The following is a 19,663-nucleotide window of genomic DNA, read 5'->3' as shown; positions in this document are numbered from 1 at the left end:
TACATGAAGGGGGAAGGAGAGATATGTGTAAATTGCAGTCTGAGAAAGCTTGTATGTACATGATATGTATTCAAAGAGATACATGAAGGGGGAAGAAGAGAGATGTGTAAATTGCCCTGTTTTTCTGTTGATGCCTGAGGACCTGCACCTTTTCTTTTTTTGAGGTGAAACCCCAGACCCAGAAGAAGAAAATTAAGGGACCAGCAATCCATATTCCTTGTCAGGRTGATATTGTGAGCTATTACAAGGGGTTTTGCGTACCCTCTGTGTGTTTCTGTGTTACCACACACATGCTGGGAAGAGTAGCACTGGCTACTGCCTGGTAGCTTCGTGAATTGGGGGTGGATTACATTCTCTGAAGGGTTTAATGGTTGTCCCTTCTTGCTTAATGGCTAAGAGGATTATACCTTGCACTTCAGATTTTTTTGAGTTGCTGCAGAACAAAATCATGGAGGAGAAGACCAGGCTTAGCTGAATGGGACTGCTTGTGAGACCCTGTGAACTGGTTCTTGGGATATTCTTCCTTCCACTGCTATGCACACCAGCCAAGTGCAGGAGAAGKGTATGATTAGGGCYGTGGATGATTTCCTAGATGCACATRGAYCCCATYTGTGCTGAGATGCTGCAGGGTAGAAGTTGGTGTTGGGTCTAAATTGGTTGTCTCAGAGCATCTAAATAGACAGTGAAGAGGCCAATTGCTGCCCGTGAAACATGCTTCTTACCTGTTTTTAGATAAGGATAGGTGTCACCTGGAATTTCTGTCTTGGAACTGCTGTACTGATTGTATCTAGTTCTAAAAAATCAAGCTGAAAATAAGGACTGGTGTTTCTGAAGTCATGAGCACAAATCCAAAATTAAATCCTAAATTATTTTCATGAGAGTATTTTTAATGACACCAAATTTTTCTACTCTGCTTATAGGTTGTGCATCATGAGGAGGCTTCCTTCTGTTCTGKCTAGGACACTCACTTCTGGGACCAGTGGCTCCCCAGGGCTTCCTGACATGTCTGAAGGTAAAGTAAATGGCTGYGCTCCAGAAAATTAAATGATGTTATTAAGGAGTTTATTCTTTCAGGTGGTGTCCCTTCATGTATTAGTATGGTTTGATAATGAGCATGACTGCTCATGGTAGAAGTGTTTAGGAAGCAGCAGAAAATCTCTGTGTGTTTGGAGGTGAATGGCACAAATATGTGTAATCATTGAAACTGCAGATTTTGGGGCTCCTCTGGTTCTTCAGCATTGGAAGAGCTTGGTGCTTTTCTGGCAGGATAACTCCTGTTCAGCTTGGCTCTTTAGAGAAAGTCAGTGTAGTGCAGACAGGTACAATGAAACTGGAGAGAATGGCCAATGTGGGTGGAAATAATGTGTTRCAGAACTTTGAATGTGTCAGTCCTGTTAATTTTGTGAACTTGTAGAAATCTTTTAATCGGATCGGCAGCGTTGCCTCGTGAAATTGCTCTTGTCAATAGAGCTTTGTRTTGAAAGATTGTTTCAGTGCTGAAATAGTAATAAACTGTAATATTACTATTTCAGATGATTTTGAAAAGGTTTTCTTGCATTCTAATCCCTTGTACTGAGCAAAGGGCAGGAGGAAAAAGACTGGAGCCAGATACAAATAATTTCTTCATGGAGTTGTGCTTGTTTCTGAGATTTTTTTCTTTTGTTCTCTAAACACTAGTTACTGGTTATCCAATAAAAGAGAAAATKAGGGTTATTTGTTGTTAGAGAACTTATTTTCATTGTTGTTAATAAATGATAATTTAGGTGGTTGAAGGAGAGAAAGAAGGATATAGAAAGTTGCATACTTGCAACTTGCCCTGCTTGTTTATTTGGGTATTTGGTTATGATGCCATCTAGAAACCCAGTAAGAATAGTGAGGCAGTGAGGTCATCCTGGTATTYCAAAGGATAATAATATTTTTGTAGACTACAGTAACTGTAAACATTTGAGATTCTTTTTCAAAATCGTTCAAATTCAAAGTTTTGCTGATATATAAACTACATTCTTTCAGTTTGGTATCCATACTTTTACAAAACACCAAATGCTTTCCCTTATTAGCTTTTCACATGCTTTGTCCCAGCTTTGGGTTACRGTTGTGAATGCCCTCACTTCTTCCATGGTTCTCCCAAAGGCTACACAAAACAGGACTTGGGATTTTTCCTTGTGAAAAAACTCTCATCTGACTTTCTGGAAAATGCTCCATATAGTCTTTCCAAAGTCAATAGTGTTTGTCAACAGTACATGGTAGCCCCAAGTCTGAAAAAGTGTTTGGGATTGCRCTGCAAGAAGATACCACACAGAGTCAGTAGACAAGGAACTGGAAAGCTGGTTTGAAAGGAAGGGACAAACTGAGTTGAAAATGAAACGACATTGACTGTAAATCAGGCAAGCATGGATTGCCTGCAGTTACCAAAATTAARCAACATGTGCCTAAATGGAAGTGAAGCAGGTAGAATAATCAAGTAACTCATTATTAAATGTAAATTGTTTCTTTTCATTGTTAATCTAACCTGTGTTTTGTACTCCACAGGACAGTCACCCATTCATGTGAATAATGGTGTGTTGTGGTAATTTGTATATATTAAAATACTTGCTGTAACACTAAACTTACTCAGCTACTATTTTTCCTTACTTTAGCTTTCATGAAAAATGGAGTGCCATTATTCTTCTCTGTCAACTTGCTTAATGCCCCTTTACCTTTGGTGAATGGCCCTAGTCTTACTTTTGGCAGTGTTGTTGYACTAGATCTCTGTCAGCACCCTGTTTGTCTGCAGTGCTGGATAATATGTTTCTAAGAGGCTTTTGGGATAAAAAATCTCTCACAGCAGCAGCTCCTGCAGCACKTGGCTTACTTTTAGACATTTGAATCTGCATCTTTCACCTGAGTCCCATTTGCTGTAACTCTTTTGCACACTTAAGGTATTTGCCAAATAAGAAAAGAGTAGTAGCTAATASATTTTTGTGCTTATTAACTTAAATTTCTATTGTGAGATAACTAATATCTAGAAGAGCAATATAGATTTCCCAGGGAGGAAAAAAAAAAAAAAGAAAAAGGGAAGAACTATGTACTTATGAGTCATAAGATGAACTAGATTTTGCTTGACAACATTTTAGAAACACTTTRCACTTTGTCCCTTTTATTGTTAAGATAAAAATTTTCTGTGTTCTCAGCCTGGAAAATATTCATTTTTGTACCTGAAATTGAAATCAGATGTGTTAAATGTTAYATACATTTTTGCAGGTCTGGACCTGAGATTTTTTTTCAGAGCTTTTTATGTCTTTAGAGTTGAAAACTTAGTTTAAACAAAGAGAAAGTGCTGTTTGTTCCCCCTTCATCCCAGCACAGTCTGCACACTGTGAAAAATTGAGGTTTTCTAGAAGCAGTAACAGTGTTTCTGTTAACATTGTATTGCTCTGCATTCTATGGCAGCTTCACAGGTGGAATATGAGTAACAAGAAAGTAATACCTGCTGTTCTGTTAGCAAACCTGCTGTTGCTTAAGGAAAAAAGAATGARACCTTCCCTGTTTCCAAAAGAAATCAACTCTCAAGATTTGCAATCAGGTTCTTTCATTGAAATTTTTTTTGTTCTTAGAATTAATAGTAGAAGTCTCCTAATTTCAAAACATGTTTTTAACCTAATTTTGCTAAGAAATGAGGCCTAAGCAATCTATTTTATTTTGTCTTTGTCTGGCTATCTTCTTATACTTCTCTTCTTCCAGAACCTTTTGTTGTTTGATGTCAGCCAAAACAGATGAGCCTTTAGTCTCAAAGAGAAACATATTTCCCCAAACTTTGTGTTTGTGAAAATTTGCTTTCAAATTAGAGGTTTGTTAGGGTGCCAGAGCTAATGCTGGGGTCAGCCCTGGGCCATGGTGTTTGCTGGCTGTTGGTGAGTCACTGGATCCATGTACTGGCTCACCAGCAGCCTCTTTCAATTTGACCATGTAATTCTGGATATTTTTTAGGTAGTTCTTCCTTGAAGTGTACCTATTTTGTCCTAATATTTCAACTTCCTTGTATAGAAAAGTCCTTGTAAATAATCAAGGAATCCCTTCTATACAGTTCTCAACTTCTGTTCTGAGCTTGGGAATTGTTGCTGCTTGTTTTCTGGTGTTTCCAAATAGCCAACATTCACCTGCCTAACATCCATGCAATAGCTTGGTAGCTCTGATGGGACCTTAGCATACTTAATGTCATCTGAGAAAGAGTAGAAAAGATGCTTATGTGGATTATTCTTGAAAATTAGGAAAAACTTGTGCAGASCTAATATTAACTCTGAGAGTGCAAACAGGGCCAGAATATACAGTGTCCTAATACAGTATTCTTTCAGACTGTTGAAAATTTGGGCTATTAAACCCTGCTAGCAAGAACCAGGTTGCTGATATTGCCTGCCTTTGTGGGTGGGATTATTTAATTGGTGTTCTCCTCATTTCCTGTTTTCCAGATGCACTGTTTCCTTTTAAATTCTTTTATGACTTTCTGATTTGTCCAAAGTCTTATGTCCATTTGTTTATGTACAAAGTTTGTGTTTAGGCTGTAATATTTTCACATCAAAATTCCTCAATCTAGTGTTGATCCATGCTGTCTTTCAGCTGCTAATTAGCACTGGAGGTGACTGATTCACTAACAAACACTTTGTTGACTATCTGCAATAAGCTGTGGCATCATGTTACTCAACCCATTACTGTGATATGCCTACTAACAGAAGCAGTGAATTTGGCCAAAGTTTCATTTCTGGGCTGCTATTTGCATGAATTTGCTTAATTTTCCTGTTCTGGGATGAGGATTGTGCCTTTTAACARCAGGCAACCTCATGTTCATCATTTGCAGAACTAAGCTTGATTTGCTTTGATTTTTTTTTTCCAGTGCGGAGCAAATTGAGGGATATAGTGGGAGCATCTACCAACTGGAGGTACAGTGTGCATTACATGTATTTTACTTCATTTGTGAAACCAAAGTGGAGCTCAGGGTTGTGACAGTGAAGYTACCAATAGTTTGCTGACTGGGGAAGAAAAAGATCCCACTAAAAAGYAATMRAAACAAGGCTTCTGAATTGGTRCTTTRTGGATMACAAACTTCTGAGATTTCTCTGGCRGAAACAAAATACCTGATCTTGGTGCTTAGAAGATTGTCCCATTAGCTTTAAGTTCAGTGAGAGTTAGGAGCTGTAGAATCTGGCTGACAGTGCTATCTATGTTGCTGTTACCTCTAGAGTTATCTCTAGGTGGATTGCCTGCATGGTGGATTTATCCTGCACTGGATTCAGAGTCAGCTGAGTTTRCTCACTGTTTTCTGAATGGCATCCATGCCACTTTGGAAGATTGTTAGCTTGGGATCAGAGTCTCCTTAATCAGGAGCATCTTGAGCATTTCCTTTGTCTTAGTTTTTGATTAATTTRCATATACTTTAAATAATTGCTATTTTGGCTTTATTCGATTACATTGAATAAGCCAGAGTTAACTGTAACCCTCTACTGTTACAGTCTGGACAAGTCAGTATAGCAGTCTGGAGAAATTACACTTTGCAGTTTGGTTGGTCCTATTTTTATTGATAATTTTGGCTGTGTTTGCTGAGCTCTTCTTTCCCACTTTATGCACTGATAGGGAAATGCAGAGAAGYTCATCTGGGTGGAATGTTTGATGTGTCCAGCCTTCTGACTCAGTTTGTCTAAACTCTGTTGTAGGCATGATGACAAAAATGCCTGAATCTGGGAAGCTGATTTTTTGCTTGTAAGAGTAGCATCTAAGCATGAGAGGGCTTGAGCTTTTCATCAAGTCAGCTAGAAAGGGCTCTAGAAATTGTTTTATGAAAAAGCCTTTCTCACATCCCAGAATGACTGAGGAGGAATGACGCCATATGGAAATACCATTTGAAAACTGAGATTTTACATGGCTCTGGTCAAATCTGATCTTCCATCTATTTTTTTTTTCTCCCCATTGCTCCCATCCTGGAGGAAGAGGCAGACTGAGGCCAGGATCATCACAGCAGTGTTTTTCTTAGATACTCTTGTATTGTATTCTTGTACTTCTCTTGTATTGTACCAAATACAGCAGAAATGGTTTGCAGAGTACTGAATCCTTCAGCTACTGTGAAGAAGTAAAGCCAGGGAGASCACAGATGGGAGTGCTTGAGAATGACAAGTTTAATACAGGAATGTTTGGAGGACATGGATCATGTTGCCTTTGAGAGCCCACTTTTAAAATGGAATGACAAAGAGTTGATATGATACATGTGGAGATTGAACAGCTGGGGATTTAACTGAGGCCACAGAATGACTGAAGAGGACAAATCTGAGGGAACAGCTTGATGGGGGCCCTGAAAAGGGAGCTAGGGAAGGACTGATGTACATATATTGGGAGAGAGGAGGGATGCATGTTGGAGGAGCATCTTCAGTCATTAATTTTGCTAAAAGGAGACTTTGGTTTGTGATTTCTCTTGTAAGGGCCAGTTTCATTTAGCATTAATTTTTATTAAAAAGAAATCTCTTGTTTATGTGTTTATTCTGGTTTTGTACGTAAATTGTAGTGAAAGATACTAATCTGTTAATTGTTATGTRTAGTCTAGATGGAGTTGTGGCCATTCCAGAAATGTAGAAACATTTCTCAGAATGTTTAGGCAGGTTAAGTTAATGCTTAGATGACTTATTGTTACTGTATGACTAGTATTGCAGTGTGTAACAGTATTTGTATGTTGAAAAATGTTACTGGATTGAGCTCAATACTTCTGTATATTGAAGAGCACATTTGGAAGCTGAAGTCAAGAAGAATTTTCCCACTGACCTCAGAGGAGCCAGGATGGAACTGGTGAAAACAGAATATACATAAATTTTTATTGTTAGGTTTCTTTATGTTTGTAGACAAATTTCTGATTTACTTTCTGATTAATTTTTTTGTAGCCTTTCACTGAAAGATCTTGGAAAAAACTTTTTTAAAAGGCATGCAGGTSCATCCTCTTGGACATTGCATCTTTCCTTAGTCATCTAATGTATTCTGTTTCTATGCAGTGGCATAACTTCAAACATTAACCCTTTGGAGGAGGTTGTTACCTTTCTCTTTCCTCTGAACTCTGTGGTAGTCATGTGGCCCAGATGAGATGAACCACATCTCATACTTAAAAAAAAACAAACAAAAAACTGAAAATAACTGAAGTTTGCTGCTTGACTTTTACTCTTTTTGATCATGGATTATTCATATTTCCCCAAAACTTATTAAACAGAAAAGAGATAATACAAATATGTTGAAGCGTGACTTTCTGAAATAAAACTCAAGCTAAGTAAGCCTTCATTTCATGTGGCTAATACCCAGAATTCATCCAAAGTCAAAACTTAAGACAAAATTTCTTTTTGGTGAAGAGGTTTTCTCTTAGGGTTTTTTTTTCCCCTGCCCCCTTTTTTTTCCCTTTTTTTTTTTTTTTTTTTTTTTTTTTTTTTTTTTTTTTTTTTTTTTTTGGTTTGGTTTGGTTTTTTATTTTTTAATTGATTTTGTTAAACACAGTGTCACTGAGATCTTAGCAATGCAGCATGCACAACTGAAGGAATGGCACACATCCAGAAATTTAACATTAAGTTTGGTTTTATGCATTCTCTTGCACTATGCAATGGATCCATGGTTTTGCATACTGCTTGGCTTTATACCAGAATTGGTGCATGTTTAACCCTTAGGTTTTTAATAGATGGGTATTGATTCTAAAGATGTCATGGAATACTTGCTTTTTTTCAGTCAGGTTGCACTTTTAAGGGGAAGGAACTTTGGTGGGACAGGTAGGAGAGAGTGCTGGGCAAAACTGTTGCATCTTGTAGATACCTGTGCAAAGAATCAACTTCATGGATTGGAAGGAAGTGACAGGAAATTGTTCCTTTCTCCATTGTAAAAATTGCAGCCTTCTGACTTCGTGGTGCTAGAAAAGCAGCTCTGAAGGAGTGGTTCTCTCTTTTCTGTATTGTTTCTTTCTGTAACTTTCCTGTGTAATTGTAAGATATCTGGGTAGAAAGGGAGAAWGAGAAGTAGATTAGTTTTCTCTGTCTTCTAGCTTGCTGTAAGARCTGATGCTGCAAAGGGGGAACTCACCTGTGGATGATGGCAATTCATAGAAGATTAGTTCTCTTGTTGTTAGTGCTAGCCAATGCTATACATCTGCTTTTCTTCTTGGGAGAGGTTGTAAGTTGATGGTCAGTCCTTTAAAATTGGCACCGTAGGAAGAGTTGGGATACTGTAGCCATGGAAGACATGAATATGCATAAACCCTTAAAGGTTAAATTACATCTGATTTGTTATTTTCAAAGGGAACCATTTGGTAGCATTCGAATTAGATAMATTTTGTTTATCTTGTTATTGTGTAGTATATGCTTGCCACTTGTACACAAAGTATTTCAAAGATTTCTGCAGTAGTCTTGCTTAGCATCTCTCATTTTGTGCATTTCACTTTCTTTTCAAGGCACACTTGCTGTGTTTTGCAATTTAGTTTAAGGTTTGATAATCATCAATGTGAAATTTTTTAGCTAGGGTTGCAGTTCTGTTGTACTTCTGAATAATGTTTTTTTTTTCTTACCAGAGATCATGTGCAAGCAATGCAAGAAAGAAAAGCTCTTCATACTTTACTGGCAAAACGGCAGGAAGATCTCCCTCCTAGGAAAATGAAAGATAGCTACYTGGAAGTTATTCTACCTCTGGGAAGTCAGCCTGAAATAAGAGAAAAGTACCTGAATGTACACAACAGCGTAAGGTAACAAAGCAACCATGTTACACCTACAGGAAACTGTTACTGCTATGTATGTAGGCATTTAATTGTCAAAACCATATGTTGCAGGTTTGGAAGGATACTTGAAGATCTTGACAGTTTAGGAGGTATGTACCCATGCCCTTGTAAAGGCTGCACAAAGTGAATTTGAGTATCAGGGAGCATTAGTTGGTGTGACACACTGTGGCCTTGGAGGGAAACCCATAATTGTGCTATCTCAGAAGGGAAGGAAAAAAAAAGAAGACACTGGTACTGAAAGAGAAGGAAGGATGTTAAAGAACAGATGGAAGCAAAATTGTTCAGCTTCCTGCCTCTGCCAGATTTTAAAAGGACSAGCTACAAGAATAATTTACTGAAAAGTGATCCTAGATTATGAATTTGCATTGAGTGTGAACTGAGAGAAAATTTGCAGTATGCATATTGAAAAATAAAACTTATATTTTTTTTTAATCTTAAAAAAAATGAACAAGAACTGACAAAAACCCCAACAGATAATGAGGCACAAATAATCTTCCCTTTGGGAAGAAGAGAGTATTATCTGGAAAGAATGTAATGTATCCACTGAGAACAAATTAAAAACATTTGGTGCATGTTCTTGGATTGCAAATTGTTGTTAAGGGTAAAACCAGCTCAGTTGTTTAATGAGTTGGCTTTCTTAATTTTTTTATCCTTTTTATTTATTTGTGGTCTTGAAAAATTCTAAATCTTTGAATTTTTTATTATAAGTGTGAGGTTGTTAATAGAACTTGGAGATACTATTATCTTAACATCACCATGTGACTTCTTTCTTCATCCGAGTTCTATAGCTGGTYGGGAGCTTTTTGATGGAGGTTTTTGACAAAGAATTAAGTACTTATTAAGGGAAAGTTTGAATAGAACAGGGTTTTTTCCTGTTCCTTCTGATTATCCAGATGGATAAAATTGAGGAAGGCAGAGAAACAAGTGAATGCATGTCTATCAAGGATAGACAAAATAGCTGCATGACTTAGATTTCTTTCTGGGAGGTGAAAGTTGCTGGCTTCAGTACCTGTCCTGAATTAGCAAAGGAGACTAAGCTGTCAGATACCTTCCACTGTTAAATGAGATGAGCTTATTTTTCATTCTATGGCTTGTTTATTTTCCCCAGAAATCTGTGAAAATCTTACTTTTTTTTCCTGTGACARTGCAGAATGTCTTTGCCTTGTTTGCAGTCATAATGGGCTCCAGTCACTTCYGCTGAGGATGCATTGTTTTGGGATAATCAAGATTTTTGTCCCAAATAAACAATATTCAGGGTGKTCATATTGATATAATAAATTGATAGGCTTAACAAGTTTTAGAATTGTGACTTCAGTAAACACAGGGAAAAAAAAATCTTACATTACTTGGAAGGATAGGGATCTTCCAGATCACAGAATATTCTGGGTTTGAAGGGACCCACAAGGATAATCAAGTCCARCTCTGAAGTGAGTGGCCCATATGGGGATTCCTTCTCTCTTATCTCATTAAGTGCAAGACAGATACTTTTTATAATGAAAATCTGMATTGAGTAARAATTACATGAGCACTAGATAAAACYSTATCTTTGCAGCCTTGAATTACTCCAAGGAGTCTGTTGTGCTCTTATGAAAAAGCTGATTAGTTTAAATAGTAGTTTGCCTAGCAGTAATTGCAGTGTGATAAATACCTCTGACTATGGTTTCGTGCCTGTAAGGCACAGTTTATTTACTCTCCACCTCTTTAAAAGAATCAGTATTTGAAAAGTCCTCAGATAGCATGTATCCTTGGACAGCCCTCATGAAATCAAAATAGAAGATAGGAAGAGTCTGAGACAGGGAGCTGCAGAGGTAGAGTGGAGAGATTATATGGGATTGGAAGTCAAGTGATGAGTTGCTTTAAAATGCTTAGCTAAATTTATCTTTGTAGTGAGTAAATATGCATAAAACTGAGACAGCTGCAGCTGTCTTTTTTGTAGCAATCCCATGTGTTACATGCTTGAAAATGTGGAAGCTGTTCTCTCCTGTTGTAGGGGATTTAGTGTTTTCCAGGTACCTCTTACACTTTGCAAAGATGACACTGATCTGCTCCACTGATGTTTTTGTAAAGATCTGACTCCATTTTTGGTCTCTCCACAGTTCTTATTTGCTACACTCACACCAAACAGGAAATGCAGCCAAGGTCTCCTTTATCCATAGTTACAGCTCTTGTGGATAAAATCAGTAAGTGGCAATTCAGTAAATAAAAATAGTTTCGTTTATTGTCTCACTCTTTTATCAGTTACTGCCTTCCAATGGTTGTGATTGGGGATATCTTCTTCACTCCTGTTTAGTTCACTTTGTCTTGTTTTGGCTTTGAAGTTTTGTGTCTTTTATTGACAAGAGATGGAAAGAGGGTTTTGTAGATGTTTTTCAGCATTTGATATTCCACTTTCCTTCAAAATACAACTTTCACAGTTCCTCCACTTTAGTGTTTAGTTTTATTTCGGCATGCAGGATCTTAGCTTCATTATCAAACAGTATTTGTTCTGGTGGAGTTGGACCTTGCTTGTGTTACCTGTTCTGCTGAGCACTTCCTTGGGTCTGCTGTCCACCTGTGTGCCTGCTTACTACTCCTGTTCTGGCTTCAGAAATCTGCAGAGGCAGAAACTGCAGACAAGCAGTGAGATCCCTTACAACAGCTGTCTCTTCTGGGTTGTCTTTCCATGTGTTGCCACTTTCAGATCACATAAAAGTCCTAGAGAATCTGGTTTTTCTAGTTATCAGTTGTGAGTGACCTCCAGTAGCCCCTAACGTTTGTTTTGTAGATTTGTGCCAGAAGATTATACATCCAGACTGTGACATCAAATTCACAGGCAATGTTTCTTGGGTTGGGAAGACCTCCATGGAAGTGAAGATGCACATGCTTCAGGTTAGTTCTGTGATTTCTCTCCATCTTATGACAGGTGTGAGTTGCTTCAGGGGAATTTACAAGAGCACATAGTGACAGGGCAGGGGAGAATGGCTTCAAACTGAGTGAGAGTGCATTTAGATGAGATAATGGGAAGAAACTATTTACTGAGAGGACAGTGAAGTACTGGAACAGGTTGCCCAGAGAAGCAGATGCCTCATCCCTTGAAGTGTTCAAGGCTGTGTTAGATGGGGCTTTGAGCCACCTGATTGTGGAAGGTGTCCCTGCCTGTGGCAGAAGGATTGGAACTGGATGTCTTTAAGATTCCTTCTAACCCAAATAATTCTGTAATTCTATGATTCTGTGATAATTCAGGTAAACAGGTAAATTTCTTTTTTTCAATTGTTCTCCTTAAGTAAAGTCTCTGATAGGAAAGATAATGTTACACCTTTTTTGTCAGAACTCCTTACAGTACTGGTATTAGTAACAGTTTGTCATTGATGAAAGAAAATGCTATGGCATTTCTCAGAATGAAGGTTAAGTGGGTCCTTTTACAATACCTGTTGATTTCCTCCCCTCCCAGCTGAAAGTTTTTAAKAAACATTCCCTGGTAAATGTTTACATTGCAGAATTCCTGAAACTAAAGTTTTAATTATTTCCTTATCTTTGACCTATTGTGAGAGACGTTGGAAGGAATGAGAGAATGTGAAAGTAAGCAGAATTAACATTGTGATTGAATAGTTTATGTCAACTAAATAGCTTGCTAAGCACATTTACAATTTTAGAGTTCAGTAATACATTTTTTTYCTGTCTTTTTTAGCTCCATGATGGTGATTACAGCCCTGTGTTAGATGCAACCTTTGTCATGGTGGCCCGGGACCCAGAGAATAAACGGTAATTTGTAGGACAGGAACACTTTCCTGACTTCTGCTGTGCTGAAAATGGCAAACATGGCAGCTTGCTCTCTATGTGTAGAAACTATAGAATACAGGTAATAAACAAACCACATAGTTGATGCTTTCTGCTGGAAAGTGTTAACTTTACTGTGACAAGCTTCAGAGTATTAATTTCAGCAGTCATGATATCAGGAATTGCTGGTAGTCTTGGGATCTGACCCTTTAATGAAACAGATTTTTCCCTGTGTTTGAGTGACTGGTTTGAATGAACACAGAAGTGATTGAGTCTGCCAGAAACCCACCTGCATTCTTGTAGCTGTTTGAATTAAAAATTAAGTTTCAGTGGTTAAGTAGTCTTTGAGTGAACGATAAATTAATTCCCTAATAGATGCTTAATAGGTGTCTTCAGAATAATTCAGATTAAAACTTGCTTGTTTAACTAAGATGGAACTGGTAACTATTCCCAGAGAACTTTAAAAAATCCCCAGATACTTACTCTGTTATTTTTCTGGTTTTACTTTCTCTGTAATTCCTTAGTCATTAGAATAAAAGGCTGCTCAGTTGCAGTTTAGGTTTATGACTCCAGCATCAGAATAATTGGCTGTAATTCTTCCCTCTTTCCTGTATAGCCTGCCAAAGTAATAAACAATTACCTGGTTTTAATTAGTTTAAATAATTGCTTGTATTTAACAAAGAAGGATGTGTTTAATGAAGGCGTTTTACTTGATAAAATTATATGGTCCCGGTAACATTAGAAGTAGTTTTTGTTTGGTTTTCTTCAGATTTTTTCTAGAACCAGTGAATATATTATACTTTAAGAAAACAAATTATAYTATGTTCCCTATTTTAAGGACTAAKTTTTCAAAATAATTACATCAAATCTGATGTAATTATACAGTAGCAGATTGTCTGAGGACAAGCCTACTTGGGCTAGTGCAGATAGATGCAAGTTGGATGTTGTACAAGCTAGCTGGCCACAGGCCAGCTGTGTTTTGGAAGCATTCTGTCCATATAAGARGGGTATTTGARGTCAAAACCCTTCAGAGAGGTATGRRATGTGTTAGSTTGGCTGTAGTGCCACAGAAATATGGTGTGGTTTTGGCACCATAGCAAAACCTGCATCTCAGCAGCTTGGGGCTTGGTCAAGAGAGCTGATGTAGATGTGTTCTGAGCTGAGGAGAGGTGACATGAACTCTGTGATGGAGAAGGAGCTGCTGGATCTTCAAAATCCAGAGGTTTAGCAAACCAGGAAAGAGCAGTTTGTTCTAAGAGAAAACTTCCCCTCTGCCTCTTTTTGCCAGCCCAAAGTAGGGCTTGGGGTAGAGGTGAATAGTTCAGCAGGTCTATGTGTCCATGTATGTATATGTATGTATATGTATGTATATGTATGTATATGTATGTTGCTCTTAGCATTTGTATAACTGTTGAAAATAGGAAAATAATAATTAGAAATTATGGAGAAGAATGCCTCTCGAAAATTAACGTTTGTCTTCACTTGTGAAAATAATTAAATGTTATAAAATCAGGTTAAAGTGAACTTATTTGTGCAGCAAAATGAACATAGAAATTTGTGCTCAAGGCATGTCATGATCTTGTTTGATAAGTGGTGCACGTGGTAAACAGCTTTTGGCTGTTGATAAGGCTGTCATGGGAACATGGAGATTATAAAAAGACTTGCTAGCTAAGGCACCRTGCTGCTTCTATTCCAGGAGGAATGGTACCAGTGAAGTTTTGCTTGAGACTATCCTAGATCATCATGTTTTCATTTGCTGACTTTCTGAACAGCTTTCTTCTTGAACAATCTTCATTATAATTTATGGGTACAATTTCAGCTTCCTTAGAACCTTAAATGTGTCACTTTTCTCTTTTCTAATTGCACAAGGTGGTGGTTGGATCATTTGATAGCCTCTTCAGAGTTAAAGCTAATGTGATATTCTGTTGGCAGCTGTATTTATTTCTATCATGTAACCTGTCTTTTCATCTTGTACTATGTATATAAGCAGAAATGGAAGATTGTTATAATCTATTTACAGGACAAATTCTTGTAAAGTTTGTAACTTAAAAAACCTTCCTGTTCATAGGCCAGCATTTGTTAATCCACTCATTCCTGAGAGTCCTGAGGAGGAAGAAATCTTCAAGCAAGGGGAATGTATGTCATATTTCCTGGTAGTATGCACTTCTGCCTCAGTTTTAACTTAATAGCTGAGAGCAAGTAAAGCTCAGGAGTTCTGCTACTTAGAAATGCTTCTAATTAGTGTAAAATCAGATTTTTATTCTGTCTCATTTGTGTCAGTAGTGTAAGAGAGCTTAAAAACTTGCTGCCACATGTTTGGAAACTAAACTGACAGACAGGGGCACTCCTGATGTGCTGTGCACACCCTCTGGACTTCTCCCTTGGCAGGACACTCCCTCTGCTTCACATCTGAGTGAAACAGGGGCTCCTGGTGCTCTGGCCAATTGTTACCCCATGGTGGGCCTGCAAGGCATCACAGCTTCTTACCTGTCTGCATGCCCATGTTCCTTTTGGAAAGAAACTCAGGAGAGGAAAAGGGGGAGAAGCAGGGGAAGGGGCATGTAGCTCCACTCTCATTTGTTTCAAAATGGAGTTTTGAAGCAGAGAATTAGAGAAACCTCAAAGACTGAATAAACTGGACAGAAGATCTTTTAAGCTAAAAATTTAGTCACTGCAGCCTATGGTAATGAGTACTGTAATAAACTTAATTCTTGTGCCATTGGCAAAACCTGAAGCTGATGGTTCTGTGGGGTTTCTTGTTAGATATGTTCTGTACTTTGAGAGGAGTATTCAAGTTTTCTGTCAGAACAGTGTAAGGGTGTCATAAAATATGTATAGAAGTTCTTTATTGCATTGGTGAGGTACTAGAACTTCTGCTTTATTTTGATAAAGTCAATTCTAAAAGCTGTATTTCTGTTTGGATCTATAGGACCATGAAGTTACAGCTTTAATTTACAGGGGGAAAAGGTAAAATGGAAAACCAGTTGATTCCAGGTTAAGATCTTTAGAGCCATTATGTTTTTTCTTTGGACTCTAAATACTATGCATTACTCTAATACTCTAATATTTTTTAAAATATTCAGTGAACAAGTTGAAGAGGATTGATTTCAACACTGCTTCCTTACTGAAAATGGCTCCTACTGCAGAAGAAAGAAACATTGTGCATGACATATTCCTTAATACATTGGACACAAGGCAAGAAGGGGAGGGGGGAAGGAGAACTCATAACTTGTGAAAGAGGAAAGTGCCTTTGGAGTGATTGCTTGTTAGAGGGTAGTCTGGAATAAATGCACACATTTAAATTCTGTAGCAGTTTATTTGAAATGCAAGTACAAACTTTAATGTGACATCTGCAGCTCTTAGAAGAGTCTTCTAAACAAACTGTTAGGAATAATTTTGAGGAAGAAGGTTAATGATGTTTAACCAACTAAGGGAATGGAATAGTTTTCCAATCATGAGTTGTACAATCTGAGTTATCTGCCATGATGTCTAATTAAAAAACCTTTGAGGGCAGGAACTGGGATCTTTTGGCCAAATAACCTTGCAGTGTGTCTTAGATACAGTACCTGACAACATTGAGGAAGTTATTAGTATACTTCTCTTATACTTGAGATTAGTGTCAAGTCATCTGATGCCAACAATGATAGAACAGTATCTTTGTCTACTTACATTAGTACAATGCTGTATTTGTGATAGTTTATCATTTCTTCACCTTATTAGCCTATAAAATTGTTATTTTTAAAGCTGTTTACCAAAGGCAGACATGCTTTCCCTTAACATTAGCAGTTGTACTTCATACACATTCCATCTGTGTTTGAAAACTTCAAACTGGATGCATGTTTAATCCAGAATTATTCCATTAGCTCACTGTGTGCTTTTATTTCCTATTATGACTTAAAAAATAGAGCAAGGCTTTTTTGACAAAGTGTTCACTTTGTGGTTGATTTAACTTTCCTTTCATGTACCTTTCTCAAGCCTCTTCATTCACATAAACTTGAACTTTAGCAGAAGTTTGTGAAAGATCAGGAGCATAGGTTTATTGCAGCTACAAATCAAAGGACAGCTGTAGATAAGGTTTCAAGGTCAGTTGAAACAGTGTTTAGTGATACCATTTCTGTTTTGGGTTTCATTTTGGTGTTCTATGTTTTTGTGGGTTTTTTTAGTGCATATCTACATTTGCTATTTATGCTTTTTTGGCTTGCTGAATTCTGCTCATTCTGTGGACTATAAAGTTCATTTTCTCTTCCAAAGGACAGTGAGTTTCCAGAGTCGTAAATTACCACCCAACTCAGTGTGGATGGAAGATGCAAAGCTAAAAGGCCTGCAGATTTGCCATCCTGAGGTATTTTGAAAAATATTAATGAATTACAGAAAGTTACTTAAGAAATAACTGTGAGAGGGAATTTTTGCAAGGACATGTAGYGACAGGACAAAGGGTAGTGGCTTCAAWCTGAAAGAGGAGAGTTTAGAATAGATATTAGSAAGAAATGTTTTMCTGTGATTGTAGTGRGGCTCTGGAACMATTTGTGGATGCCTCATCCCTGAAAACATTCAAAGCCAGACTGARTGGGACTCTGAGCAACCTGGTCTAGTGCAAGGTGTCCCTGCTTATGGCAGGGAGGATGGAACCAGATGTCTTTAARATCCCTTCYAAYCCRAACCAYTCTATGGCTCTATGAATTTTCATCTAAGATTAGTCAAACCATTATTTTCTTTGGCTTCTGCAGTCCTTGCAATGCATTTAGAGCCTACTTTCTTCTGCAATTTTTTGGTTATTTGTATGGATTACCACCACAAAATGGATGATTTTAAATGACCTAGTTTTCTTACCAGACTATTCATTCTGTGTAAAGAAAGTTCTTTGCAAAGTGTTTGCAAGAAGTTTGGCCTTTGGTTGCTGATACAATTTTGAGTTGTTATCTTATGCTGTCAAATTAGTCAGATGAGCTCCTATTAAGTAAAGTTGCCTCAGGCATTTTGAATTTTACATACATATTTCAGTAGTGCTTTTTATATATTCAGGTGTTGGGACTTCTGTTAAATACTGTGAACTGAAGTGCAGACTTCAACACAAGGCTTTGAATTTGGTATTTGTTTCTGTGTACAGGAACGGAACATCTTCAATAGGATCTTTGGGGGTTTTCTCATGAGAAAAGCATTTGAACTGGGATGGGCAATTGCTTGCAGCTATGGGTAAGTTGTAGATGTGCAATATTTATATAATCCACAGCATTGTGCACATACACAGAGGTTGGGAACTTGAGCTAAGCAACCTAATGACACTCTGAGCTGAAAAACTTAAATGTCTGTTAGAATCTTTCACTATTAGTGCACAGTGCTGCTTTGCTTGGAGCATCTGTCATATTTACAARGAGATTGGCATCTTGTTCCTTGGAGCTTGGTTTTAAGCATCATATGTCAGAATACACATCTATTTTCTGTTTTCTTTTATCTTAACCAAGCTATTGAGATGGACTTTTTAACCATATAACATACTCATTCTATCAAATAAACATTACATCTTTGCATTTAGTACACAAGAGGAATGGGTTCTGAACTTTTATTAACTATTTGAGCTTAGGAAGTGTGACTTGAGTCATCAGCCATCAAGGTCTATTGTGTAAGTTTAATGGGGTATGCATAGCCTGATATAAAGTTGAGTGGTTTTGTGTCAGTGCTTGAAAAACTGAGGCCTGAGCAATGATGGCATGAAGATTGTCAAGCAAGTATAAGTCATAAGATACAACAATGGTGCAATAATGTGTTTTTAGAAAGTTTGTACTTTGTTGATGTGAGAGATTTACTACAGTGATGACAGAACTTCTTAACACTTCCTGTAGCCTCCATTTAAGGAAGAGATTTATTCTCTAGTAACCCTTCATTAAAATGCTGACAAGTAGATATTTTAAATTTCTCCAAACATCCTTTTTATTATTGAGAAGAAATTTCTCTTTTCCTTCCCAGGGGTTCCAGACCCTTTATCGTATCTGTTGATGATATCATGTTTCAGAAGCCAGTTGAAGTTGGATCCTTATTACTGCTTTCTGGACAGGTAGGAATTGGTTTCCTTTTGAAAAGAAGCAAACATTGTCTTTGCTGTTGTTGCTGTTAGTCACTGATAATGAGCAGTGTCTTAGGAGACAGTGTGCCTTTTCTTGTTAAACACTATAATGAAGCTTGTTACAGTTTTCAGCACTGGTGATAAATTACAACCTCTAACTCTTGTTTTAACCTTGTAGGTCTGTTACACAGAAAAAAACTACATCCAGATTCGAGTACACACTGAAGTTTACAATGCCAATACCAGGGAGAACCATACTACCAATGTTTTCCATTTTACATTTGTATCAGAAAATGAGGTCCCACAAGTTGTACCTAAGACATATGGAGGCAAGTATCCCATTAGTATGTTGTCATCATAACTCTGTAGAAAATATTAATTTCTTTCTCTTGGAACACTGATCATTTTAATAGATGAACTAGAATAATTTTAACAGGATTTCTTGGCAGACAACATATATTTTATGCTTTGATGACAATGTGGATTGCTTCTTACTTTTGCCAATCTGTGTAGTTGTATTGATACTAAGTTACTAATGTGGTTCTCTCTTTTCTTGGCTTTATTTCAGAGTCCATGTTGTACTTAGATGGGAAGAGACACTTTACTGCAGTCATGAAAGAAATCTGACAGGCACTGGGTGCTGCATCAGCAGTGTAGCAGCATGCTGTCTTGGCAAGAACTGTCACCAGAGATGGCTGATGGACAGATGCTTGCAATACTCAAAGAAAAACCCAGCAACCACCCAAAACAAAACTGAACAAAAAAAAAAAATCAAACCAACCAAACTCCATACCAAACCCCACATTTTTAATGCTCTTTACGTTTTTGCATATATTTGGATTTTTTATTCTTTACTCCTAGAATTTGTTGAAATCTTTTACATGCCAATGCTAGGAAAAGAGGCTGAAAAAATGCAGTCTTAGACTTGAGATAGCCTCTCTTTGTCTACTTTGAGAGATCTCATTACAACCTTTACTGTCTTGTCACCATCTGCTGCCTTTCCTTTAGTAGCTCTCCTTTGTGTTTCCCTGATAACAGATAGTTCTGTCAGAAGAAGGTGTGCAATAAGTAGATACACGTTAAGTGAGGCA

At 37.4% G+C, this 19,663-nt stretch overlaps 1 protein-coding gene across 1 annotated transcript in view; it reads left to right on the top strand.

Annotated features, from left to right (window-relative positions):
* Positions 1–19,348, top strand: part of LOC130579000 (acyl-coenzyme A thioesterase 9, mitochondrial-like) — a 20,118-nt gene extending 770 nt beyond the window's left edge. Inside the window, exons 2-16 of the mRNA XM_057375478.1 lie at positions 921–1,012; positions 2,530–2,556; positions 4,868–4,913; positions 8,552–8,722; positions 8,807–8,844; positions 10,852–10,935; positions 11,520–11,623; positions 12,423–12,496; positions 14,580–14,647; positions 15,595–15,706; positions 16,763–16,853; positions 17,619–17,704; positions 18,476–18,563; positions 18,751–18,901; positions 19,141–19,348. Coding sequence (XP_057231461.1) covers positions 921–1,012; positions 2,530–2,556; positions 4,868–4,913; positions 8,552–8,722; positions 8,807–8,844; positions 10,852–10,935; positions 11,520–11,623; positions 12,423–12,496; positions 14,580–14,647; positions 15,595–15,706; positions 16,763–16,853; positions 17,619–17,704; positions 18,476–18,563; positions 18,751–18,901; positions 19,141–19,199 — 1,291 coding nt within the window. The 3' untranslated portion in view covers positions 19,200–19,348. The remainder of the gene's footprint in view (positions 1–920; positions 1,013–2,529; positions 2,557–4,867; positions 4,914–8,551; positions 8,723–8,806; positions 8,845–10,851; positions 10,936–11,519; positions 11,624–12,422; positions 12,497–14,579; positions 14,648–15,594; positions 15,707–16,762; positions 16,854–17,618; positions 17,705–18,475; positions 18,564–18,750; positions 18,902–19,140) is intronic.
* The last annotated feature ends 315 nt before the right edge of the window (positions 19,349–19,663 follow it).

The sequence above is a fragment of the Malurus melanocephalus genome, unplaced genomic scaffold, assembly GCF_030028575.1.
Source record: "Malurus melanocephalus ecotype Western Australia unplaced genomic scaffold, MMel_1.1 scaffold_250, whole genome shotgun sequence".
NCBI lineage: Eukaryota > Metazoa > Chordata > Aves > Passeriformes > Maluridae > Malurus > Malurus melanocephalus.
The sequence above is the reverse complement of the archived record's forward strand: the minus strand, read 5'-3'. Positions and strand labels throughout refer to the sequence as shown.